Source organism: Dama dama, chromosome 23, assembly GCF_033118175.1.
Source record: "Dama dama isolate Ldn47 chromosome 23, ASM3311817v1, whole genome shotgun sequence".
Lineage (NCBI taxonomy): Eukaryota > Metazoa > Chordata > Mammalia > Artiodactyla > Cervidae > Dama > Dama dama.
The window spans coordinates 74,736,872-74,751,240 of record NC_083703.1 but is presented as its reverse complement, the minus strand read 5'-3'; the positions used below and the strand labels follow the sequence as shown (position 1 = coordinate 74,751,240).

The 14,369-nt window shown below is 41.1% G+C and overlaps 1 protein-coding gene across 4 annotated transcripts in view; it reads left to right on the top strand.

The window, feature by feature from the left end:
• The first annotated feature begins 1,060 nt into the window (after nucleotides 1-1,060).
• The window catches only part of NCOA5 (nuclear receptor coactivator 5), a 29,265-nt gene continuing 15,956 nt past the window's right edge, over nucleotides 1,061-14,369 (top strand). For 3 of the 4 annotated variants that reach the window (XM_061127397.1, XM_061127396.1, XM_061127399.1), the window contains exons 1-2: nucleotides 1,061-1,197; nucleotides 12,592-12,658. In XM_061127397.1, the coding sequence (XP_060983380.1) occupies nucleotides 12,621-12,658 (38 nt within the window). In that variant the 5' untranslated portion in view covers nucleotides 1,061-1,197; nucleotides 12,592-12,620. The remainder of the gene's footprint in view (nucleotides 1,198-12,591; nucleotides 12,659-14,369) is intronic. The other variant, XM_061127398.1, reaches the window with a different exon arrangement.

The following is a 14,369-nucleotide window of genomic DNA, read 5'->3' as shown; positions in this document are numbered from 1 at the left end:
CAGATTCGATCCCTGGGTTTGGAAGATCCCCTGGAGAAGAGAATGGCTACCCAACTCCAGTATTCTTGCCTGGAGAATTCCATGGACAGAGGAGCCTGATGGGCTACAGTTCATGCAGTCGCAAAGAGTTGGACCCGACTGAGCAACTAACACACACATTCACAAGGACAAAAACTTGACCCATGGGGTTTGCAGCACTTCCTAACTCACAAAAAGCCTACCTGATTCATATAGCCATCACTGTGATTAACAGGATGCATTTACAATTGTGTGAGCAAATTCCATTTCCTGTAACAAATATATTCTGCAGATTAAATGAGCAATACAACATTTTACATGCTTCCATGATCAACGATTACTTTCTGGGAAATTTATATTTGACATTGAGTGAATATTCCAGAAAGAAAGAACTCAAGATGAATCTGTAACTATATCACCAGAATCCTTTTGCCTCTTGTCAGTGAAATTAAACAAGATACACAGCCGCTTTGCTGCTGCTCCTAAATCGCTTCAGTCGCGTCCGACTCTGTGCGACCCCAAAGACGGCAGACCACCAGGCTCCTCTGTCCACAGGATTCTCTGGGCAAGAATCCTGGAGTGGGTTGCCGTTTCCTTCTCCACACAGACTCTTTAATGTAAACAAAACACTTTCTCTACCTCTCTGCTCTCTTTGTTCCCTGTGATCCGGAGGTTATATGAATATATGTACTAGTCTCCAATACACACATCTATAGGTGTTGAGTTTTATACAGGGCGAAATCAAAGTATTCCAGGATTTAAATGATCTCTTTCCACAATTACAGAGGAAAGGAGGCACTCTGAAAATCTGAAGAAAGGCAAAGCCCTTTAGGGTGGTGGCGACCAGGCCTGGGACCCATCCTCACCCGGGGACGCCGTTGCTAGGCAACCCCTCGCGTTCTCAACTGCCGCGCGAGCCACTTCCCCGCCCTCATCGCTAAGGAGATCGACGCTCCAACTCAGTCCTGCCGCAAACACGCGCGCTCTTGCGACATTGCCGCGCCTGCCGCTGCGTGCGCGCCCTCTGCCCCTACTCCCCGCCCCGGCCGCCATTGCCTCGTGCCCGCGCCGGTCGGTTGGTGGCGCCTTTGTCCTACGGCGGGCAGGTGGGCTGAGGCGGAGGCGGCGGCGGCGGGCCTGAGGCGGAGAAGTGGCCAGCAGCCCGCCGCGCTGGTAGCGGTGAGTGCCGGGAAGCGGTGGCCGTCCGCCGAGGCGTGGGGCTGACGGTTGAGGGGGCCCAGGGCCGGATGGGAAGGCTGAGGCGGGAGGGCCCGCTCAACGCGCGGCCGCGGCCGCGGCCCCCCTGCGGGTGCGCGCCGGGCTGCGCATGCCCGGTGCGGGGCGCGGCCTTCTCTTGACTACCGTCGAGCGCAGGCCCGGTCAGCCGGGGCGGCAGGAGGTGGGCTCGGGGCCGACGGCGCCGCACCGCCGCTTGCGGTCTGAGCACGACCCGCCGATAATAGCCCTGTGGGGCTCCTCTGTAGGCTCGGGCCGCACATCCCACGTCTCCTCGAAACGTGAAGTCGCTCGCCTTTGGGTCCTCAGCTAGTCGGTGGCGTAGTCGGGATTCGAACCCGGGCTGAGGCGGCTGGCCTCACCGGGCTCTCTGCGGGGCGCGCGGCGCTGGGTGGCGAACCGAACACGCTGTCCCGCGTCACCGCCGCCTCGCGGCCCCTTGACAGCATCCTCGAGGCGTCTCGTTGTTAATGTGATATTTTCCCCTACACACACCCGTTTTAATAGCGCGGATCCGGGCCCAGAAAACGGGGAAAGCGACCGAGCCCGCGGTTACCCTGGCAACTAGCGACCGAGCCAGCGTCCCAACCGGCTGGTTCTCCGTCTATGGAACCTGGGTACTTTCTGCACCCCGACGGCTGGCCGGGAGGGCTTTTTTTTAGGACGGCGTTTCCCCAATTTCAGTCTCTCGCGTTGCACTTTTACATCCGTGTACCCATCTGAACAGCTATTTATTTACCAAATGTTACTTTTTCTTCTTTAAACTGACATTTTTTCCCCTCTTTTTAAAATATATTTGTTTAAGGTGGAAGCGTAAATCACCGACCGTTTAATGGAAAGCCAATTCTTTAATGCTCATAAAGAAATAAATACTTACGTATCAAAATAAACAGTGCGTCCTGATTCCTCCTGAAATTATTCTGCGTTCCACGCTTTGGGAAACGCTGCCCTAGGAATGTGGGGTTAATTGTGGTCCTTCTGCCTTTAGCGCTGTGTACAGAATTTCCCCCTGAGACTTAGCGGACTCCATGAAACGCCCTAGGGTCTTCGGGGGGTAATAATTAACGTTAAAAGCTTTCTCGTTGTAAACCGTTCTCATCGTTAACTTACGCGGGATACTCTGAGAGAAACTGCGCTCCAGAGTACCCGGTGTGCCTCCTCGGTTTTCTTGCAGCATTGTGGTGTGGTACCAGATAGTTAAAAAAAAAAAAAAAAATGTTTTGCAAACGCCGGTGGATCTGCTTTTTGACAACTCTAGATTTCATGTTTTGCGTATGAGTCAGTCTGGGTGTGAAAACTAACTGGTGTTGACTTTTCCAAAACAGTAAAGCCCAAACTTTGCTTTGTGACTATTGGAAATCACTTAGCAATATGTCGACATCAGTTTCTTCCTGCATTCTGGTTTCTTTGCCTTTCCTTTAACTCGTCTGTCACCCTCCAGATATGTTTTTGAAACCTCCGACAGTCTTAACGTAAAACATAGAAACAGTGATTTTCCTTGTAGACTGTGCTGGAGAAGGCCCAGAGGAAGGAATTTTTCTAGGTGCAAGTTGTTGAATAGCCCAGGCCTCTGAACACCACACTTTGAAGAAGGCATTGACAAATTGATTTACTCCTTAGTTAACATGGTGTTCTATTTGTAGTCTGTTCATAACCTCTGTTTTTGTGTATGAGAGAGCAGATTTATTTTAACTCACTGAGAGAGAACTCAGAAAAGTCAGCATAGGCCTTTCAAGGGCTTTTTCCTCAAAGACTGTGTAAAAATTCCTTATTCCTTGGGATTACTTTGTGCAGGCACAATGTATAATTTTTGAAAGGCTAAGGTAATTTTTTCACATTTCAAAGCAGCAGTCCTGTGTGGAGAAGAAATGAGAATTTTATTTTAGTCCAGTCAGTTTCAGAACTTCAGTAAATGGAACCTCATCTACTAGTGTTCAAAAGCTAAGAATAAACATTTTTTGGAAAGGCTTTAGAAGTCTGATGAGAAAGAGCACCTGATGCTTTGAAACTTCATTTTAAGTATCCATTGCAAGCATTCGTTCTCCATCGCCTGCAGATGGCAGTGCCTTTGTACAGCTTATTGCTGTTGAGCAAATTATTGGAATTCAGTTGTGCTTTTAAGAATGGAAAACCTTAGGGTGGGATGATTTGAGAGACTAGCATTGAAACATGTATATTATCATATGTGAAATAGATCACCAGTCCAGGTTCAATGCCTGAGACAGGGTGCTCAAGGCTGGTGCACTGGGATGACCGTGAGGGATGGGTTGAGGTGGGAGGGGGGTTCAGGATGGGGAACACATGTATACCCACAGCTGATTGATGCCAGTGTATGGCAAAAACCACTACAATATTGTAAAGTAATTAGCCTCCAACTAAAATAAATAAATTATTTTAAAAAAAAAGAATGGAAAACCTTTGGAGGAAGTATATTTACTATTCTGTTCTGTTCCATTTACATTGGTTCTTTGTTTCTGACTCTCCACAGGAGAAATTAAACATCTCTTACTACACTCACTCTTATCTTGGTGGTAATGATAAAGTACAACAGGCAGCGCTTATTGTTCACAAAGCAGGTTTACAAATACCAACTCATTTTCTCCCTCCTTTCCTTTTGTGAGATAGGTAGACCAGTCTTATATCTTTTTTGCATATGAGGAAACAGTGGCTCATAGAGGTCATATTCCTTGCCCAAATAACATATTAGTAGAACATATTGAAGATAAAAGATTTTGTGGTAAAAAATTGGGAAATGTTAAGGTAAAAAAGCAGTGTTCTTACTCCAGAACTTCTCAGAGGCTTTAACATGTTAAACATATGCAGTGTGGATGTTCAAGAGAGGAAGGTATCATGATGCCTTTCTCTTGCTCTCCTCCCACGAATCTTGTGGTTGTAGTGTTTCCCCCAAACGGACTACTCTTTCTGCTACTCTAAATTTGCTCTCTGTACCTTGCTGTTAACTAATAGTTACCATATGTCTTTAAGACAAACACTTTAAAAGCTCCGTCAGCCTTTTTGTGCCTAAAGATTTGTCCTGTGAACAGCAGAAACATTTGCCTAGACTATTCAGTAACTTGAAGTAAACTACTGAGAAGTTAAAAGGGCAATAAGCAACAGAAAATTACCCTCTGTAATTCTCATTAATGAGAGGCATTAAGGAAAGGATCAGTGTTAGGGCACTGTCTGAGGCAGCAGCACATGAGGGAAATATGAACTATACTGACAGCTAAATGTGTGATACCAGCATGCCTGCTGCTTTTTAAATGGTGGTTTTATTACCACCAAATATGAATATTTATAGGGATGGTCATTTTCATTCTTTATCTTATCACTAAGAAATGAAAGATAATAGGTCAACTGGACTAATTGCATTAATGTTAAGAAAATAATTCCACTCAAAGAATCAGAACTTTTCCAAAGCATAAGACTTTTTCCTTTTATTTCATGTTAAAAACATTATTGTTGACCTATGCAAAGACCAACAACTTTAGGCAAAGAGCAGGAGAACTTAAGTTGCATTAATGAACAGTTATAAAGCAGAATGGCTTACAACTTTAGCTCTAAAAAATATTTTGAGTGGTCTCCTGGTTTGGATCTGGAATGATAGAATTACTGGAGGTTAGGTTGATTCTGCAGCTAGTGAGCAAGCTATGAAGAACTTTGAATTACAAGTTATTTGGCTTTTAGGTTGCATACTTAATTATGCAGTTGGAGACTGAGATAGAGATGATACAAGAAGTTTGTTTTTAATCTCTTCAGAAATTATTTTTGATATCCAAAAGAAAAAATAGGAAAAAGATGATTTTCATTCAATTTTAAAACTTAGAGTTATAAATATATAGTTGAACTTTTTTTCAGTCTTTGGGAAGATTACATTAGGACAGCGTCAGAGTCACTAGAACAGCTCGTTGGAAACACGTGTTCTTGGGTGCAGCTTCCCACCCCACTCCCAGCTGACCTGTCTGCAGATGTTAGCCATTGTTGTCACATGTTCTTTGTGACAGTTTATGAACTATTCCCCCTTGAACACAGGAGTTTAGAGAGGTTTTTAAATGGGGCACTTAAGCATACATTCTGTATAAACTACAGGAATAAATAAATAATAGAGTAGCACTGTAGTTCCCAGATACCTGCCAAGAAACTTGCTTAAGTGTGGATTGGATTCCTAGGCTTTATCCTCAGATACTGAAAGTTTGAGAAGGGGTCTGGGAATCCCATTTTTAAACATCTTCTCAGGTGGCACTTATGTATCTTCATTAAAGAAATGTGATGTTGAGAATGAAAAGAAAAAATATATATGGGCAGGGAGAGGATGGGTAGTTGTTTAATGGGTATAAGAGAGTTAATTTTGCAAGATGAAAAAGTTTTGGAAACCTATTGCCCAGCTGTTTATATTTGTAAGTATATATACTACTACTGAACTGTACACTTAAAGATGATAAATGTAAGATATTAGAAAAAATAAGGTTTGTTGTCTATTTGTTCCTCGTCAGTAGATGGTTGGCTATTGAATAATGATTCCTCTGGCCATCAGTTCATTTTATATCCCTTTATTGAAGGTAAAATCATTAACTTTTAGATATTTTTCTCCCCTCTAGTCCCTTTAATGTCAAACCAGTGATCTTCAAGGAACATTATTTTATAAATGGGCAATATTTTGAATGTCATAGATTTAAATAATCCCCTGTTATTTTGAATAATAAGCATACAGTAAACCTTCATTAATTTGACCTCACTGAAACTCTGTTTATGGTAGTTCAGTTCATAACCTCCTAACATGCCCTCCTGCCACCAGTTTCTTCCTTTTCCATAACAGGTTTTTTTTGTTATTTAGTCTGCCCTGGCTTACATCTGTAATTCCACTCTTTTCCTGTTCCTATCATCCCATTTCCTACATTAAACTTCCTGCAGTATTTCTTATTATGCCCTTCAGACCATTCCTTTCCCTTTGCATATGCTGCAGTGACTTCTCTATTTTCTGGTAAATTCATTCTTCAAGACTCAGTTTAAATGTTACTTTTAGGCCTTCCAACCCCTTCCACCCATCCCTTGTCGCCTATTCCTCCCAGTGTTCTCTCCGCCCTGCCACACACATACGCATAGTTAGGCCTTCTTTATCTCTGCCATAATCCCATTTTAAATTATGTTGTGATTATCTATATACATGTGCCTCTTTTCTTTATTAAACAGTGAACTCCTTTAAGGCAGAGACTTTAGCCTTATTATTTCCTTATGTCTTAAGACCTAGTACAGAGTGTGATGCGTAGTTATGTATAGAAGCATTTGATGTCCTTATTATAAACAGTACTTTTTAAGTTCAGTAATTTAGTTCTCTAAGGATCTCTGGACTTCCCTGTGGTTCAGAAGGTCAAGAATCCACCTGCAATGCGGGAGACCTGGATTCAATCCCTGAGTTGGAAAGATCCTCTGGAGGAGGGCATGGCCACCCACTCTGGTATTTCTTGCCTGGAGAATCCCCATGGACTGAGGAGCCTGGCAGGCTACAGTCCACGGGGTCGCAAAAAGTCGGACACGACTGAGCGACTAAGGGACGAGACTGAGAGACTAAGCGTAGCACAAGGATCTCTACTTGTACAGCTCAGTTGAAATTTTACCTTTTTAAATGAACCTGTATTTTGAATTTTTTGTTGCTCCAACTTTTTTAGTAGTTTAGATTAGCTCAACCTTTGTTGGTCCAAATTAGTGAGCTTTTTCTCTTAGTTGATATTCTCCTTGAATCAGTATAACAAGTAAGGTAGAATATCCATTTTATTAGGTTTAGAGAATTCAAGTGATTTGACTAAATCCTCTCCCCCACATCCCAGAAAAGTAGGACTAGAACTCAGATTTGCTGATTCCAGCCAAGGTTCTTTCCTCAAAAGTAGTAAAAAGGGCCAGAAATTAAATATTGATAAAGAATTTTTGTCTGAGGTGTTATAGTGAATAGAATATCAGTAGTAAAAGCCAGAAACATTGTTGTTTGAGGTGATAGAAATCAAAGTTGTAATTGAATAAGCAGGTCCTACCCTATTGAGTGTCTGGGGTGCTTAAACACTGGTATGACCAGCACAGACTGCCTTTTCCAGGTTTCATCAGCATCTGATCAGGAAGCCCTCACCAGTGTTCAGAATGGAAACCAGCTCTTTCTGCTCCCTGTTGGAGGCAGCATAACATGTTTAAGCACTTTAGTGTCAGGCACACCTGGTTTTGAGTTCTAGCTCTGCCTTGTCTCTGCCTTTTGATCATCTTGTGACCTCAGATAAGTCACCTAATTTCTCTAAACTTCTAATTTCCTCATTCTCAAAATAGAGATCATAATACAACTCTAAGAGTTGTAGAAAGGTTTGCTTGAGATAATGCACGTAACATTCTTAGTACAGGCTCTGGGACAGAGTAAGTATTTTGTAAATATAAGTTATATTGTTTCCACCATTCCTGTTCTTTGGAATAATATCCTAATACCATTAAGGATATAATAATTATTTCAATTAGAAATTGAAGCAGATAACCAAATATGTGGGATTGTGTAGTTTTCAGAGTGAGCTTAAAGCATTGATTTAGAAACAGCAAACCAAGCATTCTCTCCTCCCTAACTCTTTACAGTATAACTCATAATATCCCTGATGGTACAATATATCATCAAAGTCATCTTCATAAATATGGTTTAAGTGAGAATTCCTGTCCTTTCCCTTCCCAGTTTTGGGAGTTACTGTCTCATATTCACTGTCTTGTCAGTATGGTTTCTCAAGTAGCATTATCTTTATCATCATGTATTTCCAATTTAATAATTCCTAATTGTTGGTTGCTTTTCAACTAGACCTTTTGGCAAGCTTTATTTCATTTGTAATCATTTATTGAAATTGTAGGGAATTCCCTGGCAGTCCAGTGGTTAGGACTTATTTCAACAACCAGTGGTGGTATTGTCAAATGTTACAGTTCATACTGCACTTGTTTAGAATAGTCCTGTTTTCCATTGTGACTGTCTTTGAAGTATAAAAATTGGTTTTAAGGTGAAAAGAATTGTTTTGTGGTGGTACAATTAAAAAATAGAGCAAACCAGTTCTTGATACTATGAATGAAACATGCATTTTTATTTATGGCATATCTGAGGACCATTGTGTGAACTCTGTCTGGCATATTAGTCTAAAATAAAATTGTAGATTAGGCATTGTGCCTTCCTTTGGGAGTTCTTTACCCCCACTCTTTTGTGATTTAAAACAGCTCTGCTGCTTCCTGTATAACATTTTCCAGATTATTTTCCATTTTTTTTCCTCTTATGTGAATCCTTTCAGTTGGTGCTGGTTTTCTTGTCTAAAAATTCTTACTAGAGAAGTGCTTTTAACTATTTTTACCCCTTAGAAATTATAGATATTCAGGTGTCGGTTAAGCACCTTTTGGTAATGGTGACTTTGAATGGTATTCACATTGCTAATAAATTGACAAAATGTAGAACTACCAACCAAGCTGAGGTGGAAGAGACATTGAGACTGAGCTGCCCCAGATAAAATAAATCAGGAAGAAAAAGAAGCACTATTTCTTCCCTTTTTTAGGCAGAAGAAGCATTCCACCTCTCCTTGGAGATTCTTTTAAGTTACCACTGCCCTCTTGTTGATTAAATTCCCTCCAAAATTGTGATTCCCCTCTAACGTCCAGAAAGATTCCCAAATTGTCCTTCTGTTTTCCCTTCTCCTTTACGTTGATATCATTTCTATTTCTTTGGTGTAAATTACATATCTCAGTAAGGATTTAGAAGGAAAATAATCTGATTCAATTAATTAATACAAAAACCCCCTTTACTAGTCACAGTATTTGCATTTTCAAATTAAAACTTGTTCAAATGAACCTCCAGTTGATGGGTTTTCAAATTGTGTGACAGAAAATTGGGATTGGGCAAGGTTTTGGTTTGTTGGTTTGTTTTTTCTGCTGCTTTAAATCGCTGTTGTACCATGATCAGCTCTCTGAAGTTATTTGTACTTTTGGTAGCTTCTCTGTTCTTTCTGTGTTTCCAAATTCTTAGGTTTTCCAAAAGTTCTGTATACACATATGTTAGAATTGTTTGTGTATGTGAATTGGTGGTGGTGATAGTTTTTCGTAACTCTTACTGAAAACGCCTCCACCTCTAGCCTAACCTGAGCAGTCCTCTTAGATGGCAGTGAGACTAGCAAAATGTTTCAAGTTTCATTTTGTCCATATCTTACTCCAGGTGGAGATTTAAGGATCTCTTTAATAGGAATGAATAAACAAACAGCTGCTATACCATACCAGAAGTTTGCTAACCCCTAAAATTAAGAAAATGGTCTCAAAGTTCTCTTTTCTGCAAAAGAAACTTAAGCCACACCATCCAAAAACAATTACTTTGGACTCCTCCATGAAAATGGATACTAGGAGGCAAATTACAGTCAGAATGGTTTAAAGATATAATCTTGAATTTTTTAAATAATCTTTGAAATGATTGCAAAGAATTTCACGAACTTCAAAGGAAAATATTTACGTCCATCATTCTAACTGCAACCAGTTTTGCCCTAAAGGTACATGGTACATGAGTATTTTGGTCTCCCCAGTCCTATATTTAATGGCCCTCGCAGAATTGGATATAATTATACAATGCAGTAGTCCTTTTCATATGATGAGGGCAAAATTATATAGTATTTATAGACAACAGTTATAGTAGTACCATGTATTCCATAGTCTCACCTAAGTGTTTGCTGAGTCAAGTCAGTGTTTAGATGAGTTTTATTTACATGACTATTTAATAATACATGGAATTCTGCTGGGAAATATGGTCCTTATTTAAAAGAAATATGCACGCCACTAACACCACTCCCCATGTATTCCAGAGATACTTTGAAAACTTTTTAAGTAATCAAAGACTTTACATTTCTCTCTGAATCATCAGTTCAGTTTAGTTCAGTCGCTCAGTTGTGTCCGACTCTTTGCGACCCCATGAATTGCAGCACGCCAGGCCTCCCTGCCCATCACCAACTCCCGGAGTTGACTCAAACTCATGTCCATCGAGTCGGTGATGCCATCCAGCCATCTCATCCTCTGTCCTCCCCTCCTCCTCCTGCCCCCATCCCTCCCAGCATCAGGGTCTTTTCCAATGAGTCAACTCTTCGCATGAGGTGGCCAAAGTACTGGAGTTTCAGCTTCAGCATCAGTCCTTCCAGTGAACACCCAGTACTGATCTCCTTTAGAATGGACTGGTTGGATCTCCTTGCAGTCCAAGGGACTCTCAAGAGTCTTCTCCAACACCACAGTTCAAAAGCATCAATTATTTGGCGCTCAGCTTTCTTTACAGTCCAACTCTCACATCCATACATGACCACTGGAAAAACCATAGCCTTAACTAGACGGACCTTTGTTGGCAAAGTAATGTCTCTGCTTTTTAATATGCTGTCTAGGTTGGTCATAACTTTCCTTCCAAGGAAAGTGTCTTTTAATTTCATGGCTGCAATCACCATCTGCAGTGATTTTGGAGCCCAAAAAAATAAAGTCTGACACTGTTTCCACTGTCTTCCCCATCTATTTCCTCTGAATCATAGTCACCCTATATTAGAAAGCAGTACAAAGTAAGTGGGAGGACTAGGTCAGTAGGCCCTTCTAAACCTGAACTGATACTCTTCACAATTACATACAGAAGAAACTAGATACTCCCTGTATGATCTGTCTCTTAACATGTTTTAATATTTCAGGACTTGAGACTTCTCTGGTAGTCTAGTGTCTAAGACTCCACGCTCCCAATGCAGGGGGCCTAGGTTCGATCCCGGTCAGGGAACTAGATCCTGCATGCTGCAACTAGACCCCAGTGCAGCCAAATAAATAAATATTAAAAAAAAAGTCAGGCCTTAGTGAATTTTAAGGGTTGTAACTTGTGACATGCAATACCAAACCCATGGTCAGGTATTACTGGCCAATTTCTGTGTGGAACATATTTCCTGATTCTTTATAAAGGTAGAGGGATTGTGTCTGCTCAGTTAGAAACTTAAGAAGCATTTTACATAGAATATACTTCTCTGACTGTTTAGATGTGTTACCTTCAGTTTAGTCAAAAGCCATTCTCCTAAAGATAATGGACTTCTGACTTAAAATGGAACTGAAGATCATTCTCACTTGAACAGGAACTCAATAGTTGACAACATAGCAGGTTAAAGACATACAAGACCTCTTTAAGTTTTGTCATTACTGTGATCTTTCATGTGATAAGACGCTGGTTAGAATTTTTCACACACATAATTACTATTTTCAAAGCTATTTAAAATCACTGTTTTAAATTCTAATTGTGTGATTGTTTAATACCACTTAATGTCATTATTAGATACACTGTTAATTGCTTGATATGGAACAAGGGGAATAAAATTACACTGCAGCAGAAAGCAGTTTTATTTCTCCATTTACTAAAGTATGAAATTTTTAATGTGCTTACTTATTTTTTAAGGCATATAAAAATTATCAGGCGTTATCTTTGAGCATAGATTGGTACATTTCTTTAGCTATTTCTTTATTTCTTACTTACATATGGTGTTTTTATTACTTGCTTCATTCAGCTTTTGCAAAGTAGGTTTGTTTTGTTTTTAGCCGAGAGGCTTTAACTGCACAGATTGGCTTCTGTGAGTTTATGTTTCCACTGTTCTTTATCTAGTTGTATATGCCAGGCTTCTGTAATGAAAACCTACAATGAGTGTTTTATTACTTAACCTTACCAAATGCCAGTTCTTATTCATAGGTGCTTACCTATGAGGGTTATAAATATTAACATGTCATATGCTTTGTTTAGAAAAAAACTAATTTCTTTCCTACATCTCATTTTGGAAGATTCCATCCAATAGAATGCCACAAGGCAAATTAAAAGGCACCCCTGCTTCATGGAATATTAGATGTTTTAAGACAGTGGATTCCAACCATTACTTCCTTGTAATATAAAATGGAACTACTTGCCCTTGCTCTCTCTCTCTTTTTAAAATTCTCTTTCTTTCTTTCTGCTCCCCTCAAAAAAGGATCATACATCTGGCTCTCCAAGAGTTTAGAAGACAACCTTTTCCCCTTTTGGAGGGGGCAGTTTTTAGGTTTAAGCTTGGCAGTGTTAAAGCCTTGACATAATCAGTTTTACACAAATTATGTGTTAGCTAGAAAACTGAGGGACATTCTCTACCAAGCCATGACAGCGTACTGCCGTAACTTAATAAAAATTGCCCAAGTGACTATGCGTCTGCTGAATGGATCTTCTCACACCATCTGGTTGTCATTGTAGTTTTTTTGTTGTTGCTTTCATTTGAAATGTGCTGATGATCTTGTTTTTATTCCGTAGCATTGAACAGATGGGTTGATTATTCTTTTCAGATATTAATAAGGCAGCGGAAAGAAGAAATATGAATACGGCTCCATCAAGACCCAGCCCCACACGAAGGTAAAGTACCCTGAAGCAGTGAGTTACCTTGGGAGAGTTGGGCTCTGGGGAGTTAAGCCCAACTTCGTACATCAAGGGTCTTTTCTTCCCCCCCAAGAAATCAGAAACGCACAAGCAAACAATAAGAACGTGAACCTGTGTGAAGGGCCTTGCTGCTTTTTTAGAACATACATCAGGAGATGCAGAGGAAGCTTTGTTTTCCGTGGCAAACCCAGCAAGTTCAGCTTGCACCGTGAGTTGCAGGCGATTGGAAGAGGATAAACCTCTGTGTGTCCCCCGCTCACGTGTCAGTGGGAGCCTCCACAGCAGGAGTGCCTGAGGGTCGTTGGTGTGTGCTGCGCTGCCCTGCAGCAGGCTCGACTCTTCATTCCACATGGCTGCCGGTCCAGATGTTCACCCAGGTTTACAGAAAGTGCTGCTTGAGAGATTGCTACTGTGCCTGTGCTGCAGATCCCCTGTGCGCTCGCATGCTTGGGTTACCTATTGAGGGGAAATAAAAAGGGCAAAAACACCCTACCTCTAGAAGTCTCCCTTTTTCTTAGTTTTCCTGGAAATAAAAGGCATCTCCCCAAATAGTCTTCCACTATTTACAAAAGAGACAGTCCTGATATGTACCCTCAAGATATGCATTAAATTGGTCCCAGAGAAGACCCTCATTAATGTTGCCATTACACCAAAGATGAGTATGTTGTAATCAAACTGTCTGGCCTCATAAGTAGCACACAAGTGGATGCAGTGTGTGCAGTTTTGTGTGGAGTGCAGACATACATATATCTGGTGTCTCCTCATGGCCCAAGTGGATACTCAATATGGATTTTGCCTTTGCCCCTAAGTAAAATGCCAGTTTTCCACAGTAAACTGTGTACCTAAACTATATACCACAGGAAACTACATTTCATATGATGAGTGAACATGCTGGGTACAACAAATCCTAGTCTGTACTGGTAGCTCCACAGGTCACTTGGGGGTATACCCAGCTAACTGGGCACTTACACATAACATATCGCTGTCCTGCTTTGAAACAAAAACACCTATAGTTTGTTACCTACTTAGAGGAAGGATTGGCTGCTCTGTGTTTGTACATGCGCCCACTTGGACCTGATGGTATTTTCTGAGCTACCAGGATTAAATTACACAGGTATGTTCTGCAGAGTTCAAGCAGACCTTAGGGACAGAGTAATGCTGCTGATTTCAGTTAGATTCTTTGAGCACTCTGCCTGGAAGTTGAATCTAACACCACAATTATAGCTGCACCACAGCTGTTAGCTGGATGCCCTGGTCATCCATTGGTTTCACTGCAGAAGTGAGCATATACATTGGTATTGTTTGTTTTCTCTGACACCATAAGGAATGCCTGCAGCTTGCAGGAAAATACGGTATTGATTGATTTTGTGTATATGTGTGAGTGTCCTAAAGAACATAAATGAATGCTTTGGAACTTCAGCAGATCCATATAATGTCTGTTTCCGTTGTGCTGCATCTAACCACGCTGCAGATGTTGGGCAGTCCCTTCAGTGTTGCTCCTCGTTGCCCTAGTAAACATGGAATACAAGTGACTGAGAGTTTGCATCTAATAGTCAGACATATGGGGCTTCACTGGAAGCTGTGGTTGCTAAATGACTTGAAAGGAGATGCGGTGTATATCCAATTTCCAAGGAGTTCAAATGTGTATGTTTCTGAGGTAGGTAGCTTATAGGAGTGTAGAATTGGT